General features: G+C 36.2%; 1 protein-coding gene across 1 annotated transcript; it reads left to right on the forward strand.

The window, feature by feature from the left end:
* Positions 1-862: 862 nt before the first annotated feature.
* LOC112946184 (calcium-activated chloride channel regulator 1-like) lies at positions 863-14373 on the forward strand. The gene is made up of 14 exons (XM_026037963.1): positions 863-1021; positions 2449-2589; positions 2792-2942; positions 3585-3702; positions 4423-4594; positions 6214-6441; positions 7319-7543; positions 8064-8241; positions 9153-9259; positions 10481-10705; positions 10880-11147; positions 11365-11529; positions 12332-12550; positions 13955-14373. The coding sequence occupies exons 1-14, from the start codon at positions 863-865 to the stop codon at positions 14371-14373; spliced, it is 2775 nt and encodes a 924-aa protein (XP_025893748.1).
* The last annotated feature ends 1834 nt before the right edge of the window (positions 14374-16207 follow it).

Raw genomic sequence — 16207 nt, forward strand, 5'->3', positions numbered from 1 at the left:
ACTGGCAGAGAGAAACACACCAGGAACAGCAATAACAAATTACCACAGAACAAGAAAAATATTAAATAAACTAATATTGTTGCTGATAAAAAAAAAAAAAAAGGAGTATTTTGCTAATATTTCTGTCCAATATTTGGGCAAAAAAAATGGACTAAAGTAATTTCCTCCCATGAAAATTTGGAGCTATTTTTCAGTCCACTAGGAAAAGAGGAATAAATACTCATCTGAAAGTATTTTTAAATGCACGTGTTTGAAGAATTTTCACCTAGTAATTTTAAAAGAATTGAATGAAACCTTCGGCAGCAGTCTACTCTCTTGATTATTGATAACTCTTGCAGTATCACTAAGAAGGAAAATACTTTCATAAGGCAAAGGGAGTGTCAGAAAGTCTGCTAAACATCTATTTCACATAAGTAATAGAAATTATTGGGACCCTTACTCACTCACTGAACAGCCTCTGCCCTGCCTGTTCTTTCAGTTCTACATTACAGAGTGGTGCTGAAGTTTTCTCCGAAACTTCCAGAGATCTGCGCTTGCATGATTATTATTTCTATTTACACAGGAAATGGTCTAGATCAAAATTAGATATGGAGTAACAGAACATCGATCACATTGAGATGCATCAATGTCACAGGGAAATACATATATATAATGAATATTAACATTCAAATATTTCCTCCTAAAATTAATACATAGTTATATAATCCAGGGCATCCAATGACATTTCAGCATATTTGCATAAAGGATCAAAGTCCTGTCACTAAATGCTACTTTTTTTTTTGGGTTCAAAGGCAGTTGTATAAATAAGGCTGGTAAGTCATCACTCTTCTAACCAAAAATCAAGCAGAGAGCAGGACCAGCAATGGTGTTGTTTCAGAGCTTGATTTTTTTGCTGGCTTTTCAGCTCTCACATGTGGCAAGAGGTTCTATGGTATGGCTAAATCAGAATGGCTATGAGGATTTGGTTATTGCAATTAATCCCAAGGTGCCAGAAGATGCCAACATCATTGAAAACACAAAGGTAAGAACACTTGTATTTACATACTTTATTTCTTAGCATTTTAGAATGACATGACTTTTTCTCACTTGTAATATWGCAAGAATCTGGTCCAACTCCCATTCACATCAATGGGAGCCTTTCCTGTTGTTTTGAATTAATTATTCATTAGTCCCACAGTTACTAAACCAGTCATTTCTAATTTGCCTTTTGATCTACATTTTTTTTTCTAAGACAACGGCTTGCTGTGRGAGACAACATGGCAATATATTCTTCAGGGAGGCAGGCTGAAAGTGCTTTAAAGGGTCTTCCAAATCTTTTCCTGAAAAAAAAACCCTACAAATATTTTTTTTAAAAATCACTGATTCTCTTATCATTAGCTAGTATAGCTCCTACTGTACAAAAAATGCTTAGGTTTAATTTCCAGGCATAGCTTTTATTGCAGCCATTGTAGACTCCAGAAAGGCATCCCACATAGATGCCTCTACAGTTCAACTTCCTTAGAGTAGGATGATAGCCAGAGCTCAAAGCAAGGAATATATTTTTGATGATGCAAAATCATTTTGGAGAAAATCTGCTGAAAGACTGAACAGCTACCCCAACTTCTGCAGTTTGTCTATGCCTTGATGTGTAATACTGTATAATCAAGTGACCCTGATGTAGAGTCATCTCAGTCCAATATCAGTTCTAAAATCAAGCACAAAGGATGTCATTCTTAGGTCAGTCAAGTAGCTTACAACTTTTCCAAATTTCTCTCACCTAACAAGAGGATGACATTAGGCTAAACTGCATGTGATAATTTACTTTTTATCATTTCTCTCTGATTGATACCTGTTTTAAAAAATAAACAAAATTTAAATCACTCCATTTCAATTAGAGGGCAAGCCACTTCAAGTTTTCTTGCTTAAGGCAGAATCACAGCTGAGGCACTTGCTGTTTCTGCGAAATAACTCCTATACTCTGAGTTCACACAGTTGCTGTCCTCATGAGAACTTGCTCTTACAGCATTCCTGTAATGCTGCGGGCAGAGGAAACTGTCTCACTGTTTCCCAGCCTGTCATGGAGTTAGCAGGCACTATCACTCCCACTACTGGCAAATTTAATTTCTTCAAGAGATATCCTTTAGCTGACTTTTTACTGCACATGAAACATCAATGTTTGATTCCAAGGTCTTTGTCACAGTTGGAGTGTGAATTTCATTCCAGTTTCTGGTTAAGAGGATTATAGAGCAGGTGTAGGCTTCCAATTTGGATTCTTCATTTGAATTCAATTTGATTTACAATTTGACTTCTTTATTCTTTTTGTGCTGAAGATGGTAATACTTCCTTTGTTTTGTGTTATGTATGTAGTGGTTTTTTGTTTTACTATTCTTTCTTGACAAGTCTAAGTTATTCTTGAACTTACTATTAATTTTAAAATTAATATTAGCATTATTTTATTTTATTCCCTAGGCCATGGTTAAAAGTGCTTCTAATTACTTATTTGAAGCTACAAAACAGCGATTTTTTTTCAAGTCTGTAAAAATCATAATTCCGAAAACATGGAAGAAAARCACCAGCTACTTAAGGGTAAAAACAGAATCATATAGCAAGGTAAGACCTAAAGTGTAAGGAACAGCTCTTTTTGATATTATAAATACAAAATGTAGGACAAATCCTGAAACTTTTCAGTCAAGAGGAGAGTTGATGACAGCATTGGTAAAAACTTGTAGAACTTAAGTTATCCGGAAAGAACCACTAACCCTTCTCTATTTTCACACTGCATTTCTTAATGTCATTTATGCCTTTGTTGTAGGCAGATGTCATCATAGCAGATCCCTTCTTGAAATACGGAGATGATCCATATACTTTACAGTACGGAGGATGTGCGGAACAAGGAAGATATATCCATTTCACACCTAACTTCCTACTAAATAGCAACCTGGTTAATGTTTATGGAGATAGAGGTAATGCTGCCATTTAGTTCCATTACCTGTTTTAGTGTTATTATACAATGTCCATGATTTTCCAAAGTGATTAATGAATTTTGAGTATCTTGGTTTGGTTGTCAGATTTTTCAGAAGTAGTAAATTCCTGTAAAGTGTCTGAAGCTAAATATTCAAATATTGGATCCAAAAGTTGTTACGTATTTAAAAATCCCTAAMTGGTTATTCTTCCGTGCTGTAATTACTGATATTAGCAACAGCCTTCCTTTTAAGCTCACTTACCAGATAAATCATCCACTGCCTGTATATCTGGTTTTATAATGCGTTAGGGACAAAAAAAATGTAGAGGTTTGCTGCTGTATGGGACAGAAAACTCAACAACAGCAACAAGTTCCTTGTAAGATTTTTGCCAGCTTAAAAGGTTTCTTTAGAACAGTTCCTTAATTTCTGGATTCCTGAATTCAATTCCTGAAATCATATATGAATCAAAATTCTAGTCATGGTTGCTAAATTGTACCTCAAGCTAAAATTATTTTCCTTTTCTTAAGCATGTCACAATTTTCTTGTATTATATGAGAGATTTGTTAAAATTACTTACTCAAATGCTGAGTTGATTTTAAATGGTTGTGTTTAGAATGTGTCTATGTTACCGCTTTTCAACAGGCAGAGTTTTTGTGCATGAGTGGGCTCATCTTCGGTGGGGAGTATTTGATGAATATAATAACGATGCACCTTTCTACGTGTCTACAAATTCTGGGACAGCAAGTGTTGAAGCAACAAGGTATTATTTTCCAAGTTCCTGCTTTTACATTACACGGTTTTAGACATTTCAACAACAGTTTCAGTATTCTTGCTGCCTGTGTGGAGTTTGTACTTTGAGCTCTGTAGAGTCTCCGAGAGCTGTTCATACGGGTAAACGATGTTTATTCAGCAGCATCTATTGCCCGCTTGCAGCCAGAGTCCAAGCTGGCCGAAGTGCAGAGATATTTTGTAACAGGTCTTACAGACAGAGCTACAAAAGCTCAGTGTGCAACGGCAGACTTCAGTTACCCTCTGTTACATCCTACTTAACAGCATTTTGTCTAATAGTAATCAACAACACTGAAATCTCCTACTAAACCCACTGTGAATTTACATGGTTTCTACAAAGAAACCTTGCCATTCTTTGCARGTTGGCCATTCCAACAGTGTTTTGCTCTGCAAATCCTAGCAAAATATCTTTCCTGCATTGCCCATGAACACCACAGTAATGTTATCAACTGCATCAATAAAAGACAATGGTTTTATGATTTCAACTACTTCCAGATTAGAGTGCAGACTCAGCAAAAGACTGCCTACAGATTCACTTGTGCAGTGTCTCACAGTGATGTGCCAAGAGCAGTTTGCTGCTCTCGACAGCCAAAATTCAAATAAATAACAAAACACATAAAAAAAAAAAAAAAAAACTCCACAAAATACATAGGGATTCCCAGCCAATCCTGTCTATGTTCTCTGCCTCTAGGTGTTCAACTCATGTCACTGGTGCACCTGTTTTCCGAGAGTGTAACGGAAACGCCTGTCATATAAGGCAATGCAGATATGACGGCCAGCTCTATGAAGCTGGATGCACATTTGTACCAGATAAACAACAAAGTATCACAGCTTCTATTATGTACATGCAAAGCCTGTCTTCTGTAAGTATTGTTACACCTTTCCAAATTGTTTAATAATATCTGAGGTCAATTATTTTTGATGCAGGCATTTCTTTGACTAATTTTATTTCAAAGTAATGTACAAATCCTGCTTCCCTCCATAACCTCAAAYAACAAGCAACAATTGTTGCTCATAATACCAGTCCCTTTTCAGCCGGCCTCTGTCCCTTAGCATTTTTTTCCTCTGCTGTGTGCCTGACTTTCTGGAAGGTGTTTTTTGTCTGGTTGTTACTACCCCCATCATTGATATTTCAGCTCTCTGTAGCAAAATCTCTGCTATTTTAACTCAGTTTCGGATTGAGACAAGCAAGTCATGACTTGTTTCAACAATTTTCCTTCTAAATGAGCTTACTCACCTTCTGTATTTGAAACAGCTATCATCTCTTAACTTTTATGACTTCTTAGTACAACTGTCTCTCAGTGAAGATCTTCAATGTAGTCCTGACACTTGTCTGCCTAAGAAAAACTGTAAAAAGAATTAATGTTGGTTGTACTTAATTTGCAGCTGCATAAGCGCCATAATCTCAAAGACTGGAAACAAAAGCTTGTAAGGAGATTTCCTAAAACCAAAGAAGTCCACCCAAGTTACTAGAACCTCCCTCACTCCTTCCTCAGGAGGAGTGGCTGCACACTCTACAGAGAGCAGTGTCCCTAGGGCAGCCTCYTCTACACAGTGTCTTTTTGTGGGGGGAAAAAAAAGACTGCAGAGATCCCTGCAACAAGGACACAAACACGCTCYTTTTGGGGGTGGACTGGATGCTTAAGTCTTCACCTATGATTATTCATAGCATCTGTGCCTAGGATTTGTAGAAATCTGTTTTTCTGAGCCTCTCAAAGGATCCATACTTCCTATCACATTGCACACAATCACGTGCCTGGCAAATCTCCTTCCAAGAGATACTATCAGATTTATTATAATCTGTTCAAAAGAGAAGACAGGAGCCAACGGAATTGATCTGAGCGCTGTTTTGTGTCAATATGGGTAGTGTGCACTGAGATCTCAGCATCCTTTCTTTACTCCTGGTTTAGAAAATCAGATCACAAACATAAAATTGAACTGCTCTAGCCAGATGTCTTACCAATGAGCTACAGGTGATTTTGGATCATTCCGTCTGTAAGGACAGAGGTTAGAATGATGTCAGTCTACATTTCAGCTATTTATTTCTATTTCTTCAGGCAAGCTCTTTCTAAGCTCTTCAGTGGTCATGGCTTCCCCTCATCAGTACTCTGTTGACATACCTGGCATCTCAGGGCAGGGGAGGTTGTTTCTTGACTCTTTGCATCCTTTGCATCTGTCTCCTAGTTCTACCTAGGAAGACTTACAGGAATTGGTTCAAGACTATCAGCTGAACCCAAGAAGATGGTTAAATAAGCAGGCTGCCAGTTTGTGCTGACCCTCATGCTGGGAGCACCTTTCTCTGCTTGCTTCTTCTAAGATCTTGTCTGGAGAGGCACCATGGCACAGAAGACCTTCTCTCATCACAGAACAGCTAACTGTATTTGTCCATTTCTTAACATAAACCCCTTGTTTTCTGAAAYATTTTGTTTTACTCATGCTTTTGAAGTTCATAATTATTATTATCTTTAATCTGCCTTTTTAGGTGGTTGAATTCTGTGACAAAAACACACATAATGCAGAGGCTCCAAATCTGCAAAATAAGATCTGCAATTTCAAAAGCACATGGGAAGTAATTACAGAATCTGGCGACTTTAAAAATTCCTCTGCCCTGAGCACTAGTACACCTCCTGCCGAAACCACGTTCAGCCTACTGCAAACCCAAGACAGAGCTGTCTGCCTTGTACTGGATGTTTCTGGGAGCATGACAACAGTAAGAATACACATTTTAAATGCATTTCTGACAAAAAAAAAAAAAAAAAAAAAAAAAAAAANAAAAAAAAAGTAGATATAAAATAATTTAAATACTTTCACTCATTTTCCAGTAATTAATTTTATTATTTAGGGGAGAAAAAGAAGACATTGATTTCTCCCCATTGACCTTAATTATAAATTTGTAAAAGAAATTCCTTCCAAATACTAAGAGCAATCAAACTTGGTTTCATTTTGTCTTATAAAATCTCAGATTTAAATATTTTTTCCTTTGTTTCAAGACCTAGAATGACAGTGCTATTGTATTTTTCCCAAACAGAAAATATGTTATAAATTTATTTTGTATTCTTATTAAATGAGTCTAGTATCTTTTAAAGACACACAGCATTTCCTTATACAAATCTTTCTTCTTCCAAGATTCAGTCATGAGCCAAGGACATTTTATATTTTCTCAAAAATATTACAAGTTTGGATTGTCATGTCTCATAGGAATTCAAGATTAAAAATAGACTAAAAATAGACAATTCCCATTGTTAAAACAGTGAAAAAAGTCAGAATCTATAAAATAYATTCTATATGTTTTGACTGATAATATGCTACCAAAACAGAAAAGTAACAAATATTTGATTACAAATGAGGTCATAACCTCAGATGAAATTGGGTTCATGATATCTTTCCATGAAATATGTAATTTTCAAGTACCTTTTCATGATACTAGAACATGATACCTTTCTGGTTTGTGCTGAGCACACATACGAGKTATCTAATGAACCTTATAGCAGATAGGTTTGAACTTTGCATTACAAACTGAACATGAAGGGTTGCTGTATTTTCAGAAGAGACGACATTCTAACGACGTTATTTGTTTCCGCATACAGAGAAACCGCATCCAAAATCTCCGTCAGGCTGCAGATGTATTTCTGCGCCAAATAATTGAAATTGGTTCCTGGGTTGGAATTGTCACATTCGAATCTACAGCATATGAAAAGGCGCCTTTGACACAAATAACCAGTGACGCAACACGCGTCAGCCTTACTGGATATTTGCCTACAAGCGCTGGTGGAGGAACAAACATCTGCGCAGGTGTGGAGAAAGGATTTCAGGTAAAGTGCCATGTGGAATTATCCTTTAGAACGTAGCGGAACTGATGAAAAATTAAGGATTGTATTGCTAAATCACAGACCATAGTTTTCCCACACAAATGCTCATTATAATGAACATCTAGAGTGGGTAAGCATTGAAATGGCAATTTGTGAATGTGTATTCTTAATTCCCCAGGTTCACAAGTCATGAATCAAATGTCTGAAATTATGAAAGCACATAAAATCCTGGGGTTGGAAAAAGAGTGACAGACATTATTCTTTTCTTCTGTATTTTATTTTCTGGGGTTGCCAGTCTTTGAATGAGCAGGTATCACCTAATTTAGTTGCAAGTCTGTGTTATCAGTAGCAATGTATAGGAGAAGCAAAGAGAGAGAGGAGTCGAGAAGAGAGAGGCAGAGAGGAGAAGGAATTTGTCTTACATTTCAAGTTAGCACAGTTGTTTCAAATACATACACTGACTATACTCTGGGATAAGCTAAGATTTAAAATTATTCTGCCTCTAATAATCTTCTTAATTCAGGTGATTACAAACAAATTCCAAACTACATATGGTTCTGAAATTGTACTGCTGACTGATGGAGAAGACTCATATGTGTCAAGGTGCCTAGAAAATGTCAAGCAAAGTGGGGCAATAATTCATACCATTGCATTAGGACCTTCTGCAGCTAAAGAATTAGAACAGTTCTCAAAGATGACAGGTAACTGTGCTAAATGAGCTTTCTCTGGCATGCACGTCCAAGTTTGAAAATGTAAAATAAGAGTTAAGTGCTCTAGAGAATTAAATTTAATAAATGTAATTTTTATAAATTTATTCCTATTCTTAAAGAAGCTTCATTTTCACTACATGCTTTTTTAGTGCAAGGAAGCAGCACTTTAGAACCATTTAGTTGTTTTGATTTTAAAAATATAGTAGCATGACAATACCTTATTACTCAAGGAATTTAATTATGACATTGCTATATTACATCCAAACAGAAGTGTTCTGTAATGTCTAGAATTTTACTTGTGGCATTGCATGCAATGAGCAGGGCTTTCTCTATAATTTGTAAGTATTATTATATAAATAATACTTTTCTCTAACTGCTGCCGCTGCAACCTACTACTAGAAAATGTCAAACACTGTTATCACTCTTGTCTTCAGCGATCTTAGCTGTTGGTGCTACACCATTAGTTTTAAAATAGTTGTTTAAAAATCATCCATCAGGGTGCTGCTCCATGCTATGGTACCTCCAAAATCTGTGGGAGAATGCAGGCTCCTTGGGCAGACTTAGAATGGACACAGTGCTTTAAAATGAGTCGCCAGCTAGCAAGTCTCCCCGCTTAGAAACAGAAATCAAATTGTCAAAGACACTGCACAGCTCTGAGCAAGTGCCCCTGCCCGTGTGCATGACCCCACCTGAGACAGGGCCAAGCACCTGACAAGAGCTATCAGCACGGGAGGGACGGGGGTGAGCAGCCTAACAGGGCAGCGAGGGGCTGTAATAGTAACTTAGAAAAATTTAGTAAAAAATAGTACTTTAAATAGAAATTTAGAAAATAGAAATTTTAGTAAAATAGTAATTTTAGAGTAAAAAGTAGTGTTGCTAATAATTTTGTTCTTGTCTTTCAGGAGGTTTACAGCTTTATGCTATAGATCAAGTCATTCCCAGTAAATTAATTGAATCATTCAGTGGAATTACATCAGGAAGTGGAGATATAACTGAACAATCTATTCAGGTCTGAATACCAACACCTATTTTCCTCCTGTGCTCTTAGCTGATTAGTAACTGAATGTAAACAATATTGATTCTAATTATTGGTGGCTCACTTCATGGTGCAAAATAACTTGCAGTTTGGAAATACTGGTCTTCTACCTTTAAGTTAAATAAATTGGAGAGAAWCTGACATAAGAAAGCAAGTATAGCTCTTCCAGGATTCGCTCATAYGAATCATTACCTTTTACAACATTTTAATAGTCTTAACTCAAAGAAYAAAGAACCAAAATATAGCTTTTCTCAAACCATAGGTAACATGTATAAACTTTCAGACTATTCACATAGGTAAACTGTTACTTAGAATTTAGCAAATCTCATTCCTTACTTTGTTAATATTTTAGCATAGATCCAGTTCTGTGTTTTATCCAAACTGAATTATTAGCAAAAACAGCTAGATTCTAAACAGCACCCAATGCAGAACTAGCAGGTCTGGTGGGATTTTTTTTTTTTTTTAATTATTATATTGCCTTTCATTGACCCTTCCACCTCATTTACATAACAAATTTTTTTTAGTTCATGAAGAGATGTTTTCTAATTGCAGATTTAATTATTTATAAAACAGGAGTGAGCAAATTATGTGAAAATTGTTACCTGTTTAGTAAAGGAAATCCTGTTCTCTTTCCTCTGTCTTTTCCTTTGTTTTTCTGTTGTTTCTCTCTTGACTTTTAAGGTCTATAGTCATATGGGGAAAGGGTTTTTTCTCGCTCTCTGAAGGACAAACTAAAGTAGAAATACCATGATGCTTTCTTGCAGTATAAAGATCTAGATGCTCTAAATAAGTAGAAAAATAGACTAGATACAAAACTTAGGACTTAGGCTTACCATAACTTATTATGTTCACTGTAATTTTTACACTTAAATCAGTGTTACTATGCAAGCTACCATCATAGAAARTGAGCCTGTGATTTTACAGTTCATCTTTACCCAAGAGTTCTGTCAAGTGGCTCTAATTTCCCCGTAGGCAGAGAGAGTAGCACTAGACACTGCAACACAGCAGAGCCATCTTCATGTTAGGTTAGTTTCCTTACGGCATAAATTCTTTTCAAATCCAGCCCAGACTAATGTGATTTAAACCAAAAACACATGTGTGAAATATTGCTCAGCAGCTGATGAATCAATCTGAAAAGATGGTATTTTAAAAGGTTTCCTCCTAACAAGAAGATAAATTTTATTTTTTCCACAGCTTGAAAGTAAAGATCTAACAGTTGCAAGTAAACAATGGATAAATGATTCTGTGACTATTGACAAAACTGTGGGAAATGACACTTTCTTCGTCATTGCATGGAATAATTCTCAACCACGCATTTTTCTAAGGGACCCAAAAGGAAAACAATATGGGAACTCAGAYTTCACAATTGATACTTCAAACACCAGAGCAGCTAGACTTGGTATAAGTGGCACTGCAGAGGTAAAGACTGAACATTTTCTTTCATTTTCTGAATACATCAACATTTCCTAAAAGCAAGCATACACCCTTTCTTTGATCATTTTTTATGATATAAGGGGGGTGGGGGAAGGAAAGGTGTTATTAGAACAGGAAGGTTTCTAACCAGATTTTTGTATTTTTGTATTTGATTTGCAGGCAGGAGACTGGCATTATTATATTGAAAATGATTCCACACTAAGTCAAATTATATCAGTAACAGTTACCTCTCGAGCAGCAGCATCTACTGTTCCTCCTGTGACTGTCAAAGCCTACATGAATCAGTTGAACATTGCACCCTATGCAGTTGTTATTTATGCAGAGGTTAGTCAAGAGTTTTTGCCTGTTCTTGGTGCAACTGTGATAGCAACCGTAGAGAAAGATAGCGCTGCAGCAGAAAGCCTTCAACTTCTGGATAATGGTGCAGGTAAGTTTCTATATTCACAGTCAAAACTTCTGCATTTATGCATTTTAGAATCCAAGTCTGCACACTCCCTTCAAATCCAGTGATAACTGGGTCACAACTAAGGCCTAAATCAAGAAAAAAAAATAACAAGGGGGGCAGAGAGTGCTGTAGGACTGAAGTAAACTATAGGATTTTTGCTTGGTTTGCTGAACATTATTCTCAATATTTCTACATCAAGGTGCTGATACAATCAAGAATGATGGAATCTACTCCAGCTACTATACCACCTTCCAAAGCGGTCACAGATACAGTCTGAAAGTGAATGCTCGCGGGAGAGACACAACCGTGAGACTTGGCCGCAGACAAAATCGAGCCTTGTATATACCAGGCTACAGAGAAAATGGTAAAGAACATTTAAGAAAAGGAGACTGAGTGATTTGTGTTTGAATGTTGCTGTAAATGTTTAACAAATAGGATCACTACCATTCAAGAAACTGTTTTATGTTAATTGTTGTTCCATCTAACATTCCTACAAAAGAAAACAAAATCAAAAAAATTCACCTTACAGGTATGAAGGTGAATATTGCTCAAGAGTAAATCTTGCTCAGTCTTTACATCAGCAACTGAATAGAGATATTTTCAAATAATCACACTTACCAAGACTCTAACATGAAAGCCTTGGGTAAGTCCAATATGCAGAATCAGTATACAAGCTAATATTGGTAGAAAATTTAGGTTATGGTGTTTCTTTAGTTTTGAATGCTTTTTCTTTCTAATGTAGAAGAAATGCTATCTACTCTATTTTGTATTCTCACACATACACACTGTGAGATTTAGAAAAATATAAAAATAGTCTAAAACTCCCACAAACATATGGTCTACAGAACTGAAATTCACYTAGCCTGTGATACGTAGGAAGACATTGACAGAACTGCCTTATTGCAGCCAATACCAACTCCTGCAATGTGCTTTACTGATAGTAATACCACTTGCAGTTTCCTATACTTCAAACTTATTCTGCTTTTGGGTTTTTTACGTTCCATGTTGAGAATACTGAGATCACTTGTTTTTTGCCTCCACCAACTTTTCAACCATGTTTAAGCCAAGGTAAAAAATGGCAGGCTAATAAGAGATAATAAAAGTGAAGGGGAAGTGTAAGGGAGAATTTCGTAATGGTAAAAGCTGTTTTTTTTTTTTCCAAACAGGTAAAATTGAGATGAATGCACCAAGACCTGAAATTTCTGATGAAGAAATACAAGCCCAGCTGGGAAGTTTCAACAGAATTGCAATAAATTCCTTTGTACCAACTATTAGCCCAGGAACTTTTCCACCTGGTAGAATTACAGATCTTCAAGCTTATATAGACAACAACACAATTTTCTTGACTTGGACAGCTCCTGGGSGCATCCTTGATAAAGGACAAGGTAAGTCAGTCATTTTATTTTAGTGAGATGAGATTAATACTTTACTACATTTTATCTAAAATGACATGGCCTAAAGACAACCAACCAGAGATGACAGCTACATCTTTCCCACCTGGAAAAATAACTACTAAAATGTACTCTGTTGCACAACACTTGTTTTAGTTCTCCTTAATTCTTTACAGGAAAGAAACATAGCAAAACCAACAAGCGATATTACAAAGCAAATAGAATTATAAAAATTATAATGCATCCACCAGAGACTCTAGCAACAAATATTATTCCCCATTTGCTTATATGAGCCAGGTAGAAAGAAAATGAAAATACRAAGTTTCAGTCCATATACAGAGATATAGTAAGGATCTATACATAATACTCATTTAAAATTATGTTGTAAGGGAAAAATGAAACCTAATTACAACTGTAATGCACATGCTTTTCCTTTCATTAATCAGGGACTGCATCTTAAAATATAAACTCTATTGTCAATCAGACTACAGTTTCAGATCAAAATTTCATACTGACATACAATTTTTAATAACTGGCCACTCAGGAAACAAATGTGGAAAAAAAAATGCAGATGGTTGTATGCAATTATTTTGCAACCATGCTTCTCTATCAAAACAGACTGATAGCTAAAGTGGCCTGTTATTAGAGCACAACTATTCTAATTACTTARAGTAGTTAATAGGTTAGGGTAGCAGGTTCTGTACTAGTATGTAGAACCCTTCATCTGTCTCTACTATCTAAACAGAGAAAAGGGAGGAGGGAGAGATAAAAACAAGCAGACTGCAAGCAAAGAGGAGCAAGCTTTGTAAAGCTGCCATCTTGATATAGAAGCAYCAGTACTCCCCCCAAAAATAGCAAGTCAAATATATTTACAGCAATATAAACAGAAGTTTTCTTGATTATGGACAAATAGGACAATCATTTAGTATATCTCAGTTTTTGATAGTTTCAGAACTCCATATTGAGATAGAACACACAGATCAGATGCAAGGCCCATGCTAGCTACATAAATGCGTATTTGAATTTGCTCTAACATTTCTACTTGGAGAGCATCCTTTCTCACTCAGTTACATTTTTTACAGCTTGGACAAGGCTACTAATGTTGTAAAACAATGCTTTTTAAGGCTAGTTAAGAGTAGGAGTTCCCAAACTTAAGATCAGTACACTTTTGACTGTGTAAAAAGTAAGGTTCTAACAGCAATCCTGCTGACCCTGCTAGTCCCGCTGGGCTAAACATTGTTGAGGTTTAATTGTGCTTGGGGGTTAATTGTGCTTGGAAATCTACAGCAGATAGGAAGAGAAACATCTGCATTTTTACCAAATTATCCTGAGAGTCACCATATGCAAGAATATTAACATATATATTAATGTTACTGTATATATTCTTTTTTCTTCTAGCTGATCACTACATTATAAAAACCAGTGAAAATCTTATGGACCTAAGAGATAACTTCGATAGGGCTACTGAAGTGAATACCTCTGATCTTGTACCTAAGTCTGCTGGTACTGCAGAAATATTTACAATTAAACCCAAACAYCTAACGATAGAAAATGGCACTATAATCTACATTGCTATGCGCGCTGCTACTAACACAAATCTGACGTCCGATGTATCTAACATAGCACAAGCCACATGGTTCGTTCCACCAAAAGCATCTGTGCCTTCAGATGATGAAGACAATAAAGGCGGAGTTAATATTACAGCAATAGTGGCAATAGTTGCTGGGTGCGTTGTCGTTGTTTGTATTATTGTAAGTTCAACTGTATGTGTTTTACAGAAAAAAAATAGAAGAAAGGATCCTGCAATCAGAATGTAAATTCATCTATAGAACAAAAGCTGAGGTTTAGTGTAATTTTTACAAGTTTCAAAATAGGTAAAAATATATTTGTATGTTTGAAGATTAAGTGACCTGATTTTGAACAGATTTGTATGTGTTTTTTGATATGCATGAAGATGACTGATATGATGAAGATTTTTAAGTGTGTCTTCTATGTATACTGATTAAATGTTAAACATGAAAACAGGCATGCAGAAAGTGTAATGTGTACTATTATTCCTATGCAATCTGAAGAACTCACTTGTGAGATTTTATCAATATAGTATATATTTTCTTTTTTTTTTTTAAAAAAAATGTTTCCTTATTATTATTCTCTACATAACAATCAAGCTAAAACAACATGGAAAAAATTATCACAGAGATCTTTCGAGCAGTGCATCATGATTTTCTATGCATCTTTCACGTGTTTATTAAAAAGAAAAACTCAGGGATGTGGAGCTACATGTGTAGAACAGTACAAAACTTAATACTTGCAGAATGAGGGCTACAYGTATGAGCACATGGGGAATTTTCCAAGGTGGACATTAAAAACAGCTACAGATCAGAAGCCAGGATGAGCCTTTATATAACTAAAAAGCTGCTAAAGAAGAGAGTGAAGGAAAGAAGGAGAAGGATCTGTATGACTATCTTTCTGTCACTACTGCATATATAGTAGATATTAGAAACTGCTGCATTTGACCAGAATAAGTAGATTGCAGCACTGTTCCCAGGACTATTTTCTTGCATTATATAATCATATGGTAGTCCGTAATTACCTATACAGTTCCCAAGCCCCAAGGCAAACGCTGCACGGCTCTGAGGCAGCCCGTGCCCCGCGAGCCGCGCCGCAACGCGCTGACACTGACACCTAGCGGGCTGCCTGCAAAACCTCCTCCAAAAAGCGCTTCCTGACAAATCCGTGCGGGATATCCTGACTTTACCATATGGCATAAGGGAAAAATCAAATATGATTAAACAAAAGTTTAATCAACCTACAGTTGACTCCTATTACTACAGGTGCATTTAGAGGATTCATTTGAAGTCTTTACTAAGCGCTGTCTATAYTCCTAATAATAGATCTTAAGAATTCAGTTCAAACAATGCAGGATTCAACTCCGTCCAGAAGATCTATGCCAAAGGCAGACATAATTTTCTCAGTCGTGCTTCCTGGCAAGAACAGGCAAGACTATTTTAATGATTTCACTGATTATATTTGCATCAGCAGATACATATTTCAATGCTGTGTGGCTAAATCCTGGCTACTGATACAACTGTCCTATGTCAGTTCAGACTAGCTAGAAGCTAGTCGGAACTAACTAGTCTAAACTAGTTAAAGTCAACACTATACAAATTTTGTTCCTATGTATGGTCTTCCCAATGCTCTTCTTAAAATGACTGTATCTTGCAGCTTCCTTCACAGAGCTTTTCCAGAAGTAGATCTCACAGTCTTCTAAAAAGATCAGTTTAAATATTCCTCTGTCACAGAGGAAATGTGGTGTCATGTGATAACTGTTTTGCCCTACAGCCATCAACAGGTAACATGTAGAGCTCCTAATATAGCTCTGGTCATTGCACAGTAAAAGGGCGAAAACTAAAACTTTTATATTTCCATAGGGGCCAGTTCTGGCCTGCAGAATTCTCCATATGATCTTCCTTTGAGTATAGTTTTTTCCAAGACAGAGCGATAGGACGGGACCAAACTTATATGCCACTTGGATACCAAAATATTCTACTGTATTTCCAGCAAGTATTAAACTGTAGGAACAAAGGGTATTACAAAAACATCACATGAATTACCCACTCCAGCTCTCTGAAAATTCAGGACCYTTGTCTA

The sequence above is a fragment of the Nothoprocta perdicaria genome, unplaced genomic scaffold (assembly GCF_003342845.1).
Source record: "Nothoprocta perdicaria isolate Ctin4 unplaced genomic scaffold, notPer1 scaffold_20, whole genome shotgun sequence".
NCBI lineage: Eukaryota > Metazoa > Chordata > Aves > Tinamiformes > Tinamidae > Nothoprocta > Nothoprocta perdicaria.